Raw genomic sequence first — 17,500 nt, 5'->3', positions numbered from 1 at the left:
AGACAGACGGGGAGAGAGAGAGAGAGAGACAGACGGGGGGAGAGAGAGAGAGAGACAGGGGGGGGAGAGAGAGACAGACGGGGGGAGAGACAGACAGGGAGAGAGAGAGACAGACGGGGGGAGAGACGGGGGGGGAGAGAGAGAGAGACAGACGGGGGGAGACAGACGGGGGGAAGAGAGAGAGCTGGATGTCTGGCTGATGTGGATGTAATGGCATCAGGTCTCCACTGTGTTTACATAAGGGTCTGTACAGACAGTGGCAAATTCAATTTACAACTACTTTTTCAAGAGCTAATATTTATTTTCAAGGACCATCAATTTGTAATAGTTTCCTTACAAATTGGGGCGGCAGGCAGCCTAGTGGTTAGAGTGGAGGGGCGGCAGGTAGCCTAGTGGTCAGAGCGTTGGGCCAGTAACTTAAAGGTTGCTAGATGGAATCCCCCGAGCTGACAAGGTAAAAATCTGTCGTTCTGCCTAGTTAAAATAAAGGTAAAAAAATAAGAATTGTTTCTAGTTGCCAGCAGATGGCAATATATCCCCTAAAAAAAAATCACTACAACCTTAATTACAAAGTTCAACTCAATAATAAGTTGTTTCACTAGTTCTTTACTACATTACATGAATGGTAACTTTTTCAGTACATTTGAGTAGTGAGGAGCAGAGTTTTGGGACAACACACCTACTGGGGTGGCAGGGTAGCCTAGTGGTTAGAGTGGAGGGGCGGCAGGGTAGCCTAGTGGTTCGAGTGGAGAGGTGGCAGGTAGCCTAGTGGTTAGAGTGTAGGGGCGGCAGGTAGCCTAGTGGTTAGAGTGGAGGGGCGGCAGGTAGCCTAGTGGTTAGAGTGGAGGGGCGGCAGGTAGACTAGTGGTTAGAGTGGAGGGGCGGCAGGTAGCCTAGTGGTTAGAGTGGAGGGGCGGCAGGTAGCCTAGTGGTTAGAGTGGAGGGGCGGCAGGTAGCCTAGTGGTTAGAGTGGAGGGGCGGCAGGTAGCCTAGTGGTTAGAGTGGAGGGGCGACAGGGTAGCCTAGTGGTTAGAGTGGAGAGGCGGCAGGTAGCCTAGTGGTTAGAGTGGAGGGGCGGCAGGTAGCCTAGTGGTTAGAGTGTAGGGGCGGCAGGTAGCCTAGTGGTTAGAGTGGAGGGCGGCAGGTAGCCTAGTGGTTAGAGTGGAGGGTGGCAGGTAGCCTAGTGGTTAGAGTGGAGGGTGGCAGGTAGCCTAGTGGTTAGAGTGGAGGGTGGCAGGTAGCCTAGTGGTTAGAGTGGAGGGCGGCAGGTAGCCTAGTGGTTAGAGAGGAGGGCGGCAGGTAGCCTAGTGGTTAGAGTGGAGGGGCGGCAGGTAGCCTAGTGGTTAGAGTGGAGGGGAGGCAGGTAGCCTAGTGGTTAGAGTGGAGGGGCGGCAGGTAGACTAGTGGTTAGAGTGGAGGGGCGGCAGGTAGCCTAGTGGTTAGAGTGGAGGGGCGGCAGGTAGCCTAGTGGTTAGAGTGGAGGGGCGGCAGGTAGCCTAGTGGTTAGAGTGGAGGGGCGGCAGGTAGCCTAGTGGTTAGAGTGGAGGGCGACAGGGTAGCCTAGTGGTTAGAGTGAGAGGCGGCAGGTAGCCTAGTGGTTAGAGTGGAGGGGCGGCAGGTAGCCTAGTGGTTAGAGTGGAGGGCGGCAGGTAGCCTAGTGGTTAGAGTGGAGGGCGGCAGGTAGCCTAGTGGTTAGAGTGGAGGGGCGGCAGGTAGCCTAGTGGTTAGAGTGGAGGGTGGCAGGTAGCCTAGTGGTTAGAGTGGAGGGTAGCCTAGTGGTTAGAGTGGAGCAGGCAGCCTAGTGGTTAGAGTAGAGGGGCGGCAAGTAGCCTAGTGGTTAGAGTGGAGGCGGCAGGTAGCCTAGTGGTTAGAGTGGAGGGCGGCAGGTAGCCTAGTGGTTAGAGTGGAGGGGCGGCAGGTAGCCTAGTGGTTAGAGTGGAGGGGCGGCAGGTAGCCTAGTGGTTAGAGTGGAGGGGCGACAGGGTAGCCTAGTGGTTAGAGTGGAGAGCGGCAGGTAGCCTAGTGGTTAGAGTGGAGGGGCGGCAGGTAGCCTAGTGGTTAGAGTGTAGGGGCGGCAGGTAGCCTAGTGGTTAGAGTGGAGGGGCGGCAGGTAGCCTAGTGGTTAGAGTGGAGGGGCGGCAGGTAGCCTAGTGGTTAGAGTGGAGGGGCGACAGGGTAGCCTAGTGGTTAGAGTGGAGAGGCGGCAGGTAGCCTAGTGGTTAGAGTGGAGGGGCGGCAGGTAGCCTAGTGGTTAGAGTGTAGGGGCGGCAGGTAGCCTAGTGGTTAGAGTGGAGGGGCGGCAGGTAGCCTAGTGGTTAGAGTGGAGGGGTGGCAGGTAGCCTAGTGGTTAGAGTGGAGGGGTGGCAGGTAGCCTAGTGGTTAGAGTGGAGGGGTGGCAGGTAGCCTAGTGGTTAGAGTGGAGGGGCGGCAGGTAGCCTAGTGGTTAGAGTGGAGGGGCGGCAGGTAGCCTAGTGGTTAGAGTGGAGAGGTGGCAGGTAGCCTAGTGGTTAGAGTGGAGGGGCGGCAGGTAGCCTAGTGGTTAGAGTGGAGGGGCGGCAGGTAGCCCTAGTGGTTAGAGTGTAGGGGCGGCAGGTAGCCTAGTGGTTAGAGTGGAGGGCGGCAGGTAGCCTAGTGGTTAGAGGGGGAGGGGCGGCAGGGTAGCCTAGTGGTTAGAGTGGAGGGCGGCAGGTAGCCTAGTGGTTAGAGCGGAGGGGCGGCTGGGTAGCCTAGTGGTTAGAGTGGGGGGCGGCAGGTAGCCTAGTGGTTAGAGCGGAGGGCGGCAGGTAGCCTAGTGGTTAGAGTGGGGGGCGGCAGGTAGCCTAGTGGTTAGAGAGGAGGGGGCGGCAGGTAGCCTAGTGGTTAGAGAGGAGGGGCGGCAGGTAGCCTAGTGGTTAGAGTGGGGGCGGCAGGTAGCCTAGTGGTTAGAGTGGGGGGCGGCAGGTAGCCTAGTGGTTAGAGAGGAGGGCGGCAGGTAGCCTAGTGGTTAGAGTGGGGGCGGCAGGTAGCCTAGTGGTTAGAGTGGAGGGAGGCAGGTAGCCTAGTGGTTAGAGTGGAGGGCGGCAGGTAGCCTAGCGGTTAGAGTGGAGGGGCGGCAGGTAGAATAGTGGTTAGAGTGGAGGTAGCCTAGTGGTTAGAGGGAGCGGCAGGCAGCCTAGTGGTTAGAGTGGAGGGGCGGCAGGGTAGCCTAGTGGTTAGAGTGGAGGGGCGGCAGGTAGCCTAGTGGTTAGAGTGGAGGGGCGGCAGGGTAGCCTAGTGGTTAGAGTGGAGGGGCGGCAGGTAGCCTAGTGGTTAGAGTGGAGGGGCGGCAGGTAGCCTAGTGGTTAGAGCGTTGGACTAGTAACCGGCATCTTGCTTCCAACGGGCAGCTTTAGTTAGTGACGCCTGTCACCAGAACGGCAGGAGCTGCAGACTTATAAAGCAGAATATCACAGTGAATGAGGTGACTGGCTAAACATCTGGTGACTGGCTACACATCTGGTGACTGGCTACACATCTGGTGACTGGCTACACATCTGGTGACTGGCTAAACATCTCTGGAGGTCGTTGTAGAGAAAATGTCATAATGTAGACCTGGTACCAGCAGGATGTGGTGTCTGTCCCCTTCATAATGTAGACCTGGTGTCTGTCCCCCTTCATAATGTAGACCTGGTGTCTGTCCCCCTTCATAATGTAGACCTGGTGTCTGTCCCCTTCATAATGTAGACCTGGTGTCTGTCCCCCTTCATAATGTAGACCTGGTGTCTGTCCCCTTCATAATGTAGACCTGGTGTCTGTCCTCCTTCATAATGTAGACCTGGTACCAGCAGGATGTGGTGTCTGTCCCCTTCATAATGTAGACCTGGTGTCTGTCCCCCTTCATAATGTAGACCTGGTGTCTGTCCCCTTCATAATGTAGACCTGGTGTCTGTCCCCCTTCATAATGTAGACCTGGTGTCTGTCCCCCTTCATAATGTAGACCTGGTGTCTGTCCCCTTCATAATGTAGACCTGGTGTCTGTCCTCCTTCATAATGTAGACCTGGTACCAGCAGGATGTGGTGTCTGTCCCCTTCATAATGTAGACCTGGTGTCTGTCCCCCTTCATAATGTAGACCTGGTGTCTGTCCCCCTTCATAATGTAGACCTGGTGTCTGGCAGGATGTGGTGTCTGTCCCCTTCATAATGTAGACCTGGTGTCTGTCCCCTTCATAATGTAGACCTGGTGTCTGTCCTACTTCATAATGTAGACCTGGTGTCTGTCCCCCTTCATAATGTAGACCTGGTGTCTGTCCCCTTCATAATGTAGACCTGGTGTCTGTCCCCCTTCATAATGTAGACCTGGTGTCTGTCCCCTTCATAATGTAGACCTGGTACCAGCAGGATGTGGTGTCTGTCCCCCTTCATAATGTAGACCTGGTGTCTGTCCCCCTTCATAATGTAGACCTGGTGTCTGTCCCCTTCATAATGTAGACCTGGTGTCTGTCCCCCTTCATAATGTAGACCTGGTGTCTGTCCTCTTCATAATGTAGACCTGGTACCAGCAGGATGTGGTTGTCTGTCCCCTTCATAATGTAGACCTGTTGTCTGTCCCCTTCATAATGTAGACCTGGTGTCTGTCCCCTTCATAATGTAGACCTGGTGTCTGTCCCCTTCATAATGTAGACCTGGTGTCTGTCCCCCTTCATAATGTAGACCTGGTGTCTGGCAGGATGTGGTGTCTGTCCCCTTCATAATGTAGACCTGGTGTCTGTCCCCTTCATAATGTAGACCTGGTGTCTGTCCCCTTCATAATGTAGACCTGGTGTCTGTCCCCCTCATAATGTAGACCTGGTGTCTGGCAGGATGTAGCGTTGTGTCCGTCCCCCTTCGTGTGGCTCTCCAGGGCCAATTCCCACATGCTCACAATGTCAAAGTGGGAAACATTTCTTACACCTGACACCGGTTGGTTGGGTTCAGAGACACAGTGGAACACAAGGTGAACTACAGTACCAGTCAAAGTTCAGACACACCTACTCATTCAAGGGTTTTTCTTTATTTTTACTATTTTCTACATTGTACAATAATAGTGAAGACATCACAACTATGAAATAACACATATGGAGTCCAAATTTGAGATTTTTGGTTCCAACCAGGCGTGTCTTTGTGAGAAGCAGAGTAGGTGAATGGATGATCTCCGCATGTGTGGTTCCCACCGTAAAGCACGGAGGAGGAGGTGTGATTGATTTAGAATTCAAGGCACACTTAACCAGCATGGCTACTACAGCATTCTGCAGCAATACTCCATCCCATCTGGTTTGGGCTTAGTGGGACTTTAATCTGTTTTTCAACAGGACAATGACCCAACACACCTCCAGGCTGTGTAAGGACTATTTAACCAAGAAGGAGAGTGATGGAGTACTGCATCAGATGACCTGGCCTCCACAATCACCCGACCTCAACCCAATTGAGATGGTTTGGGATGAGTTGGACCGCAGAGTGAAGGAAAAGCAGCTGACAAGTGCTCAGCATGTGTGGGAACTCCTTCAAGACTGTTGGAAAAGCATTCCAGGTTAAGCTGGTTGAGAGAATGCTAAGAGTGTGCAAAGCTGTCATTAAAGGCTACTTTGAAGAATTTTAAATATATTTAGATCTGTTTTAACACTTTGTTGGTTACTACATGATTCCATATGTGTTATTTCATAGTGTTGATGTCTTCACTATTATTCTACAATGTAGAAAATAGTACAAAATAAAGAAAAACCCTGCAATGAGTAGATGTGTCCAAACTTGACTGGTACTGTACTTGCTACTGTATATTGTTGCTGTCTTAAGAGGGACAAACAGTAATATTGTCTTTAACCAGGACGGGCTCATTGAAATTTAAAATATATTTTTCAAGAGTGTCCTGGCCAAGATAGGCAGCACCAATTCATTACAAAACAACATGGAAAACTACAAGTAATCAAAAACCATAGAATTCACAAGAGTATAACAAAAATCAAAAACAGCAAATTAAAAACAAAATATTATTAAACTCAACATGTTAAGTGTTGGTCCCATGTTTCATGAGCTGAAATAAAAGATCCCACAAATGTTCCATTAGAGCAGAAAAGGCAGGATTGAATTGAGATTTTTTGCCATCGATGTGATGTTTGGCGAAGACGAATCAGTCAGTCCTGTACATGCCTGGCTGAGAGACAGTGTGGGTGGAATGAGCGCGCCTGGCAACCACAGCGAGGAGAAAAGAAACAAAAACTGGAAATTAATTTGCAAGACACATTACATTTTTATAATATTTTTCATACTAGATCATTTCATGTTCTCCTCTCATTTTAATTGAAGTACTTTTGAATGACCAACTTGAAAAAATATCAGATTTTCAATGTATTCCAGTATTCTAATTTCAGAGTGCCAAATTCAAGTACTTTTAAGCTCCTTGTGAGAACCCTGTTAAATAGACAGTTGTATTGTATGTTGTAGTCTGGACGACAGACAGAGAGAAAAGTTGTGGGGTGAAGTTAATATTAATATTGTCTGACTTCAGTGAACTCTCCTCTCCTCTCCTCTCCCCTCCTCTCCTCTCCTCTCCCCTCCCCTCCCCTCCTCTCCTCTCCTCTCCTCTCCTCTCCTCTCCTCTCCTCTCCTCTCCCCTCCTCTCCTCTCCCATGTAATTGTATATGATTTACCAACAAAACCGTTTTCCATTTCATTGCAGAACTAACTCTTTCCTGGTCTCCGTTCTTCGCTCTCTCCTCCCCCATCTCTCCTGTGTGTGAGTGGGATGATATTGATCTTAGGGAGATGGTGGAAAACTGCAGAGTACCGCTTTGGAAAACGACAGAGTACCGCACTGGAAAACGACAGAGTACCGCACTGGAAAACGACAGAGTACCGCACTGGAAAACGACAGAGTACCAAACGACAGAGTACCACATTGGAAAACGTCAGAGTACCAAACAACAGAGTACCGCACTGGAAAACTACAGAGTACCGCACTGGAAAACTACAGAGTACCACATTGGGAAAACAACAGAGTACCGCTTTGGAAAACTACAGAGTACCACATTGGGAAACTACAGAGTACCACATTGGGAAAACAACAGAGTACCACATTGGGAAAACAACAGAGTACCGCTTTGGAAAACTACAGAGTACCACATTGGGAAACTACAGAGTACCACATTGGGAAAACAACAGAGTACCACATTGGGAAATGACAGAGTACCGCATTGGAAAACGACAGAGTACCAAACGACAGAGTACCGCTTTGGAAAACGACAGAGTACCACACTGGAAAACGACAGAGTACCACATTGGGAAACAACAGAGTACCAAACAACAGAGTACCACATTGGGAAAACAACAGAGTACCAAACAACAGAGTACCACATTGGGAAACAACAGAGTACCAAACAACAGAGTACCACATTGGGAAAACAACAGAGTACCAAACAACAGAGTACCACATTGGGAAAACAACAGAGTACCACATTGGGAAAACGACAGAGTACCACATTGGGAAAACAACAGAGTACCACATTGGGAAAACTACAGAGTACCAAACGACAGAGTACCACATTGGGAAACAACAGAGTACCAAACAACAGAGTACCACATTGGGAAAACAACAGAGTACCACATTGGGAAAACAACAGAGTACCACATTGGGAAAACAACAGAGTACAGAGTACCACATTGGGAAAACAACAGAGTACAACAGAGTTGGGAAAAACAGAGTACCGCACTGGAAAACACAGAGTACCACACATTGGGAAACTGGAAAACAGAGTACCAAACAACAGAGTACCACATTGGGAAAACAACAGAGTACCGCTTTGGGAAAACAACAGAAGTACCACATTGGGAAAAAACAACAGAAAGACAGAGTACCAAACAACAGAGTACCACATTGGGAAAACAACAGAGTACCGCACTGGGAAAACAACAGAGTACCACATTGGGAAAACAACAGAGTACCAAACGACAGAGTACCACATTGGGAAAACAACAGAGTACCGCACTGGGAAAACAACAGAGTACCACATTGGGAAAACAACAGAGTACCACATTGGGAAAACAACAGAGTACCGCACTGGAAAACTACAGAGTACCGCACTGGAAAACTACAGAGTACCGCTTTGGAAAACGACAGAGTACCACATTGGGAAAACAACAGAGTACCACATTGGGAAACAACAGAGTACCAAACAACAGAGTACCACATTGGGAAAACGACAGAGTACCGCACTGGGAAAGAGTACCACATTGGGAAACAACAGAGTACCAAACAACAGAGTACCACATTGGGAAAAACCACATTGGGAAAACAACAGAGTACCAAACCGCACTGGAAAACTACAGACTGGAAAACTACCACCGCTTTGGAAAACGACAGAGTACCACATTGGGAAAACAACAGAGTACCACATTGGGAAACAACAGAGTACCAAACAACAGAGTACCACATTGGGAAAACGACAGAGTACCACATTGGGAAACAACAGAGTACCAAACAACAGAGTACCACATTGGGAAAACAACAGAGTACCAAACGACAGAGTACCACATTGGAAAACGACAGAGTACCACATTGGAAAAACAACATAGTACCACATTGGGAAAACAACAGAGTACCACATTGGGAAAACGACAGAGTACCAAACGACAGAGTACCACACTGGAAAACAACAGAGTACCAAACGACAGAGTACCACATTGGGAAAACAACAGAGTACCAAACAACAGAGTACCACATTGGGAAAACAACAGAGTACCAAACGACAGAGTACCACATTGGAAAACGACAGAGTACCAAACGACAGAGTACCACATTGGGAAAACGACAGAGTACCACACTGGGAAACGACAGAGTACCACATTGGGAAACGACAGAGTACCACATTGGGAAACGACAGAGTACCACATTGGAAAACGACAGAGTACCACATTGGGAAACAACAGAGTACCACATTGGGAAACGACAGAGTACCACATTGGGAAACGACAGAGTACCAAACGACAGAGTACCACATTGGGAAACGACAGAGTACCACATTGGGAAACGACAGAGTACCGCATTGGGAAACAACAGAGTACCAAACGACAGAGTACCACATTGGGAAAACAACAGAGTACCAAACGACAGAGTACCACACTGGAAAACGACAGAGTACCAAACGACAGAGTACCACATTGGAAAACGACAGAGTACCAAACGACAGAGTACCACACTGGAAAACGACAGAGTACCAAACTACAGAGTACCACATTGGGAAAACGACAGAGTACCGCATTGGAAAACGACAGAGTACCGCATTGGAAAACGACAGAGTACCAAACGACAGAGTACCACATTGGAAAACGACAGAGTACCACATTGGAAAACGACAGAGTACCACATTGGAAAACGACAGAGTACCACATTGGAAAACGACAGAGTACCGCACTGGAAAACTACAGAGTACCACACTGGAAAACTGCAGAGTACCACACTGGAAAACTACAGAGTACCACATTGGAAAACTACAGAGTACCACATTGGAAAACTACAGAGTACCGCATTGGAAAACGACAGAGTACCGCATTGGAAAACGACAGAGTACCACATTGGGAAACAACATACCCCTTTTTCAGTTGATTGCACCAGCACATCATTCGATCTCACCTGACCTGTCTCTCATAATGGGGCGGCAGGGTAGCCTAGTGGTTAGAGCGTTGGACTAGTAACTGGAAGGTTGCAAGTTCAAATCCCCGAGCTGACAAGGTACAAATCTGTCGTTCTGCCCCTGAACAGGCAGTTAACTCACTCTTCCTAGGACGTCATTGTAAATAAGAATTTGTTCTTAACTGACTTGCCTAGTTAAGTAAAGGTAAAATAATTAAATAATGTGCCTTCATTCCATACAGAACCAGGCTAATAATGATTAGTCATCTTTTAAATTAGCATGCCCAGGGCTGGACATTCAGATAAATTCGCCAGTTCCAACTGAAAGCTACTGGCCCAAATGAATAGAAGAATACTGGCCTGGGAAAGCGGATATTGTGTGCATCATTTAAACGTTATCTGTAATTTGTGGGCTGACCAACTCCCCAACTCACCCATGAAGTTGAGGTAGCACTCTCCCCCCCCAACTCACCCATGAAGTTGAGGTAGCCCTCTCCCCCCCAACTCACCCATGAAGTTGAGGTAGCCCTCTTCCCCCCATAACTCACCCATGAAGTTGAGGTAGCCCTCTTCCCCCCATAACTCAGCCATGAAGTTGAGGTAGCCCTCTTCCCCCCATAACTCAGCCATGAAGTTGAGGTAGCCCCCCCCCCCAACTCACCCATGAAGTTGAGGTAGCCCTCTTCCCCCCATAACTCACCCATGAAGTTGAGGTAGCCCTCTTCCCCCCAACTCACCCATGAAGTTGAGGTAGCCCTCTCCCCAACTCACCCATGAAGTTGAGGTAGCCCCCCCATGAAGTTGAGGTAGCCCTCTCCCCATGAAGTTGAGGTAGCCCTCTCCCCAACTCACCCATGAAGTTGAGGTAGCCCTCTCCCCAACTCACCCATGAAGTTGAGGTAGCCTCCCCCCCATGAAGTTGAGGTAGCCCTCTCCCCATGAAGTTGAGGTAGCCCTCTCCCCAACTCACCCACGAAGTTGAGGTAGCCCTCTTCACCCTCCAACTCACCCATGAAGTTGAGGTAGCCCTCTCCCCCAACTCACCCATGAAGTTGAGGTAGCCCTCTCCCCCAACTCACCCATGAAGTTGAGGTAGCCCTCTCCCCCCCCAAACTCACCCATGAAGTTGAGTTAGCCCTCTCACCAACTCACCCATGAAGTTGAGGTAGCCCCCCCCAACTCACCCATGAAGTTGAGGTAGCCCTCTCCCCAACTCACCCATGAAGTTGAGGTAGCCCTCTCCCCCCAGAGCGTGTGTGAGGAGGCGGATCATTTTATGTAGCTGGATGCCTCGGTCGATGACGGGAGTCATGGGGATCAGGGAACTCATGTTGGTGTACATCTCTTTATCCATCAGCCAGAAGGCCAGGGACTTATCACCTACCAGAGCCTGGCAACATAGAGAGATACTTTACTATCCCCTACCAGAGCCTGGCAACATAGAGAGATACTTTACTATCCCCTACCAGAGCCTGGCAACATAGAGAGATACTTTACTATCCCCTACCAGAGCCTGGCAACATAGAGAGATACTTTACTATCCCCTACCAGAGCCTGGCAACATAGAGAGATACTTTACTATCACCTACCAGAGCCTGGCAACATAGGGGATAGTAAAGTATCTCTCTACCAGAGCCTGGCAACATAGAGAGATACTTTACTATCCCCTACCAGAGCCTGGCAACATGGACAGAGAGAGAGTCCCCCTATCGCCGTGGTCCCCCTATCGCCGTGGTCTAGTCCCCCTATCGCCGGGGTCTAGTCCCCCTATCGCCGGGGTCTAGTCCCCCTATTGCCGGGGTCTAGTCCCCCTATCGCCGGAGTCCCCCTATCGCCGGGGTCTAGTCCCCCTATCGCCGGGGTCTAGTCCCCCTATCGCCGGAGTCCCCCTAGCGCCGGGGTCTAGTCCCCCTATCGCCGGGGTCTAGTCCCCCTATCGCCGGAGTCCCCCTAGCGCCGGGATCTAGTCCCTCTTTTGCCGGGGGCCCTCTTTCGCCGGGGTCTAGTCGCCCTCTTTCGCCGGGGTCTAGTCGCCCTATCACCGGGGTCTAGTCGCCCTCTTTCGCCAGGGTCTAGTCCCCCTATCGCCGGTGTCTAGTCCCCCTATCGCCGGGGTCTAGTCCCCCTATCGCCGGGGTCTAGTCCCTCTTTCGCCAGGGTCTAGTCCCCCTATCGCCGGGGTCTAGTCCCCCTATCGCCGGAGTCCCCCTAGCGCCGGGGTCTAGCCCCTCTTTCGCCGGGGTCTAGTCCCTCTTTTGCCGGGGGCCCTCTTTCGCCGGGGTCTAGTCGCCCTCTTTCGCCGGGGTCTAGTCGCCCTTTTCGCCGGGGTCTAGTCGCCCTATCACCGGGGTCTAGTCGCCCTCTTTCGCCGGGGTCTAGTCCCCCTATCGCCGGGGTCTAGTCCCTCTTTCGCCAGGGTCTAGTCCCCCTATCGCCGAGGTCTAGTCCCCCTATCGCCGGGGTCTAGTCCCCCTATCGCCGAGGTCTAGTCCCTCTTTCGCCGGGGTCTAGTCCCCCTATCGCCGGGGTCTAGTCCCCCTATCGCCGAGGTCTAGTCCCCCTATCGCCGGGGTCTAGTCCCCCTATCGCCAGGGTCTAGTCCCCCTATCGCCGAGGTCTAGTCCCCCTATCGCCGGGGTCTATTCCCCCTATCGCCGGGGTCTAGTCCCCCTATCGCCGAGGTCTAGTCCCTCTTTCGCCGGGGTCTAGTCCCCCTATCGCCGGGGTCTAGTCCCCTATCGCCGGGGTCTAGTCCCCCCCTATCGTCCCCTATCGGAGGTCTAGTCCCCTATCGCCAGGGTCTAGTCCCCTATCGCCGGGGTCTAGTCCCCCTATCGCCGGGGTCTTGTCCCCCTTTCGCCGGGGTCTAGTCCCTCTTTCGCCAGGGTCTAGTCCCTCTTTCCCCTATCGCCGGGGTCTAGTCCCCCTATCGCCGGGGTCTATTCCCCCTATCGCCGAGGTCTAGTCCCCCTATCGCCGGGGTATAAATAATAGTCGTAACATTTCATTTGTATAGCACTTTCTTTGGCGGGACCAGAGGGCGGAGTCTGTTTCTGACTCTTAACATGATGACACTGTTGGAATGAGGAACGTTTATTCAAATGGGGCCAACTGACGTGTCTCACGCAACGGAATGGATTTTTTGTCAGTTGAATTGAAGAACATTTGTTTTTACTTCCTGCTTTTCTCCTGTGACTCTCGATAGTTATCACGGTGACCGTCAGCCCTATTGATTATATCACTGGCCAATAGTACCTGGTCGTGGCTCTCAGCATAGCCGATGCTTCCTTCGCCCTTCCTCCTATTGGTCAGCGTGTAGACGATATTCCCCATGTCCCATTCCTCATCCTTTAACTCCTTCAGTATCTACAGAGAGAGAGGGGGGAGGAGAGAGAGGGAGAGACAGAGGGGGAGAGAGAGAGAGGGAGAGGGGGGAGGAGAGAGGGAGAGAGGGAGAGGGAGGAGAGAGAGAGGGGTAGGAGAGAGAGAGGGAGCGAGGTAGAGAGAGGGGAGGAGAGAGAGAGGGGGAGGAGAGAGAGAGAGGGGGAGAGAGAGAGAGAGGGGGAGGAGAGAGAGAGAGGGGGAGGAGAGAGAGAGAGGGGGAGGAGAGAGAGAGAGGGAGAGAGGTAGAGACAGAGGGAGGAGAGAGAGAGAGGGAGAGAGGTAGAGACAGAGGGGAGGAGAGAGGGGGAGGAGAGAGAGGGAGAGGGAGGAGGGGGAGAGGGAGGAGGAGGAGAGGGAGAGGGAGGAGAGAGAGAGGAGGAGAGAGGGGGAGGAGAGAGAGAGAGGGAGGAGAGAGAGCGAGAGAGGGGGGGGGAGAGAGGGAGAGAGAGGGAGAGAGAGGGGAGGAGAGGGGGAGAGGGAGAGAGGAGAGAGGAGAGAGGGGGAGGAGAGGGGAGAGGGAGAGAGAGGGGTGGAGTAGAGAGGATGGCAAAAGGGGTTGAGGGAGGGAGAGGGGAACAGTGAGAAATGGGATTTGAAAGAGGAGAGAATGAGAGGGAGGAGAGAGAGAAAGACAGAGAGAGAGGGAGGGAGGGAGAGAGAGAAAGACAGAGTGAGAGAGAGAAGAGACAGAGAGAGACAGAGAAAGACAGAGAGACAGAGAAAGACAGAGAGAGGGGGAGCGAGGGGGGGGGAGAGGAGGGAGAGAGAGAGAAAGACAGAGAGAGAGAGAGAGAGGGGGGGGGCGAGTTTATATAATTTATACATTCGGGGAGATTCTGGAGAGAGACTATATCCTGACTCTTCTTCATGTCTCAGCATTTTAAACGACATTATCTTCACATATATCTTAGACGCTTTACACTGGCAGCCAATCATCAGCTAGGCCTGTTGCCTTCAGCGCAAATGGCAGCCTTTAACAATAGGCACATAGGGCTACGCATCTGAAACAGCCCACAGCTATATTTTTAAAAAAGAAGCTAATGATTCGCTGTGGATAAGTCTCTCTGGTGATTTTGAAAATATATTTCTGTACAGAAGCAGAGTAAATATATCATTTCTTGGCAAATTGACTTCAAGTTCCTTCAAGCCTATTGGATACACTGCCTATTCCAAAAAATAGGTCACAGGTTTGTGCACAAAATAATTCCAGCATCCGAACAGTGCACCTGCCAACTTTCCTTCAATTAAGCATGGCTGAAACTCTCTCGTCAGAGAATGCATCCGAGTGAGCGAAACAGCGCCCCCTCTGTCTTACTATACACAGCCCATGTATCTGATGCTGTGTGGACAGAAATAGTATGACATACCGTACTATTTCTGACCGATCAAAACGACTCATTCTTTAAAAAGCAAGTCCGTTAAGTCCGTTAAGAACAAGTTCTTATTTACAATGACGGACCCCGGCCAAACCCGGACGACTCTGGGCCCGCCCTGTGGGACTCCCAAACCCGGACGACACTGGGCCCGCCCTGTGGGACTCCCAAACCCGGACGACACTGGGCCCGCCCTGTGGGACTCCCAAACCCGGACGACACTGGGCCCGCCCTGTGGGACTCCCAAACCCGGACGACTCTGGGCCCGCCCTGTGGGACTCCCAAACCCGGACGACTCTGGGCCCGCCCTGTGGGACTCCCAAACCCGGACGACTCTGGGCCCGCCCTGTGGGACTCCCAAACCCGGACGACTCTGGGCCCGCCCTGTGGGACTCCCAAACCCGGACGACTCTGGGCCCGCCCTGTGGGACTCCCAAACCCGGACGACTCTGGGCCCGCCCTGTGGGACTCCCAAACCCGGACGACTCTGGGCCCGCCCTGTGGGACTCCCAAACCCGGACGACTCTGGGCCCGCCCTGTGGGACTCCCAAACCCGGACGACACTGGGCCCGCCCTGTGGGACTCCCAAACCCGGACGACACTGGGCCCGCCCTGTGGGACTCCCAATCACGGCCGGATGTGATACAGCTTGGATTCGAACCAGGAACTGTAGTGACACCTCTGAGATGCTGCGCCACTCAGGAGCCCAAAATGGACTGTTGTCATTCAAGGGTAATTTATTTATTTGTACTATTTTTCTACATTGTAGAATAATAGTGAAGACATCAAAACAATGAAATAACACATATGGAATCATGTAGTTTACCAAAAAAGTGATAACACAAATCTAAATATATTTTAGATTTGAGATTCTTCAAAGTAGCCACCCTTTGCCTTGATGACAGCTTTACACACACTTGGCATTCTCTCAACCAGCTTCATGAGGAAGTCACCTGGAATGCATTGTGTGCCTTGTTAAAAGTTAATTTGTTTAATTGATTTCCTTCTTAATGCGTTTGAGCCAATCAGTGGTGTTGTGACCAGGTAGGGTTGGTATACAGAAGATAGCCCTATTTGGTAAAATACCAAGTCCATATTACGACAGGAACAGCTCAAATAAGCAAAGGGAAACAACAGTCCATCATTACTTTAAGACATGAAGGTCAGTCAATACGGAACATTTCAATCACTTTTAAAGTTTTTCAGTCGCAAAAACCATCAAGCGTTATGATGAAACTGTCTCTCATGAGGACCGCCACAGAAAAAGGAAGACCCAGAGTTACCTCTGCTGCAGAGGATAAGTTCATTAGAGTTACCAGCCTCAGATTGCAGCCCAAATAAATGCTTCACAGATTTCAAGTAACAGACACATCTCAACATCAACTGTTCAGAGGAGACTGTGTGAATCAGGCCGTCATGGTCGATTTGCTGCAGGAATCGACTACTAAAGGACACCAATAAGAAGAGACTTGCTTGGGCAAAGAAACACAAGCAATGGAAATTAGACTGGTGGAAATCTGTCCTTTGGTCTGATGAGTCCGAATTTGAGATTTTTGGTTTATTGTGAGACGCAGAGTAGGTTAATGGATGATCTCCGCATGTGTGGTTCCCACCGTGAAGCATGGAGGAGGAGGTGTGATGGTGCTTTGCTGGTGACACTGTCTGTGATTTATTTAGAATTCAAGGAACACTTAACCAGCATGGCTACCACAGCATTCTGCAGCAATACTCCATCCCATCTGGTTTGGGGTTAGTGGGACTATCATTTGTTTTTCAACAGGACAATGACCCAACACGCCTCCAGGCTGTGTAAGGACTATTTAACCAAGAAGAAGAGTGATGGAGTGCTGCATCAGATGACCTGGCCTCCACAATCACCCGACCACAAACAAATTGAGATGGTTTGGGATGAGTTGGACTGCAGAGTGAAGGAAAAACAGCTGACAAGTGCTCAGCATATGTGGGAACTCCTTCAATTTAGTAGGAATAGCATTCCAGGTGATGCTGGTTGAGAGAATGCCAAGCGTGTGCAAAGCTGTGATCAAGGCAAAGGGTGGCTACTTTGAAAAATCTAAAATATATTTTCATTTGTTCAACACTTTTTTGGTTACTACATGATTCCATATGTGTTATTTCATAGTTTTGATGCTTTCATTATTATTGTACAATGTAGAAAATAGTAAAAATAAAGAAAAACCCTTGTTTTTGTTCTAAAGCTTTTGACTGGTACTGTGTGCATGTGTGCCTGTAGTTCCTTTTCCAAACAGTAGAAGGCAGCATAACGCCAGACAAAAAGGAGGGAGGAAGGGAGGAGGGAGATGGGGGGGGATTAAGGAAAAAAAATGAAACTTCCTCCCTTGCTTGAGGTAATCACTAGTGTGTGTGATAAGATCAGTAATACCCCAACCCACACGAGGCCACTAAAGGATGAGCCATCAACAGCAGCTTCCCTCTCCATCCTCCTACCCTAGACATGTAGGGGGGGGGTTAGACTAGACTAGACTAGACAGGGTACCAGCTTCCCTCTCCATCATCCTACCCTAGACATGTAGGGGGGTTCCATGTAGTAGTAGTAGTAGTAGTAGTAGCAGTAGTAGTAGTAGTAGCAGCAGTAGCAGTAGTAGTAGTAGTAGCAGCAGTAGTAGTAGTAGTAGCAGTAGTAGCAGCAGTAGTAGCAGTAGTAGTAGTAGCATCAGTAGTAGCAGCAGTAGTAGTAGCAGCAGTAGTAGTAGCAGTAGTAGTAGTAGCATCAGTAGTAGCAGTAGTAGCAGCAGTAGTAGCAGTAGTAGTAGTAGCATCAGTAGTAGCAGCAGTAGTAGCAGCAGTAGTAGTAGCAGCAGTAGTAGCAGTAGTAGCAGCAGTAGTAGTAGCAGCAGTAGTAGTAGCAGCAGTAGTAGTAGTAGCATCAGTAGCAGCAGTAGTAGTAGTAGTAGCATCAGTAGTAGTAGTAGTAGTAGCAGTAGTAGCAGCAGTAGTAGCAGTGACAGTAGTAATATTAGTAGTAGTAGTAGCAGCAGTGACAGTAGTAATATTAGTAGTAGTAGTAGTATTAGTAAGTGTTAAATCTGTGTGTGTTTGTAGAGCATCTATATGGGACCATCTATATGGGACCATCTGTATAAC

General features: G+C 50.3%; 1 protein-coding gene across 1 annotated transcript in view; it reads right to left on the bottom strand.

Moving 5' to 3' along the window:
- The window catches only part of gbe1a (glucan (1,4-alpha-), branching enzyme 1a), a 183,974-nt gene that overhangs the window by 52,213 nt on the left and 114,261 nt on the right, over window positions 1–17,500 (bottom strand). Inside the window, exons 11-12 of the mRNA XM_065004992.1 lie at window positions 12,876–12,986; window positions 10,839–11,010 (exon numbers count right to left, since the gene is read on the bottom strand). Of these exons, the coding sequence (XP_064861064.1) occupies window positions 10,839–11,010; window positions 12,876–12,986 (283 nt within the window). The remainder of the gene's footprint in view (window positions 1–10,838; window positions 11,011–12,875; window positions 12,987–17,500) is intronic.

This window comes from Oncorhynchus nerka, linkage group LG19 (assembly GCF_034236695.1).
Source record: "Oncorhynchus nerka isolate Pitt River linkage group LG19, Oner_Uvic_2.0, whole genome shotgun sequence".
Taxonomy (NCBI): domain Eukaryota; kingdom Metazoa; phylum Chordata; class Actinopteri; order Salmoniformes; family Salmonidae; genus Oncorhynchus; species Oncorhynchus nerka.
Note: the sequence above shows the minus strand (reverse complement) of the source record. Positions and strands in the feature narration are given on the sequence as shown.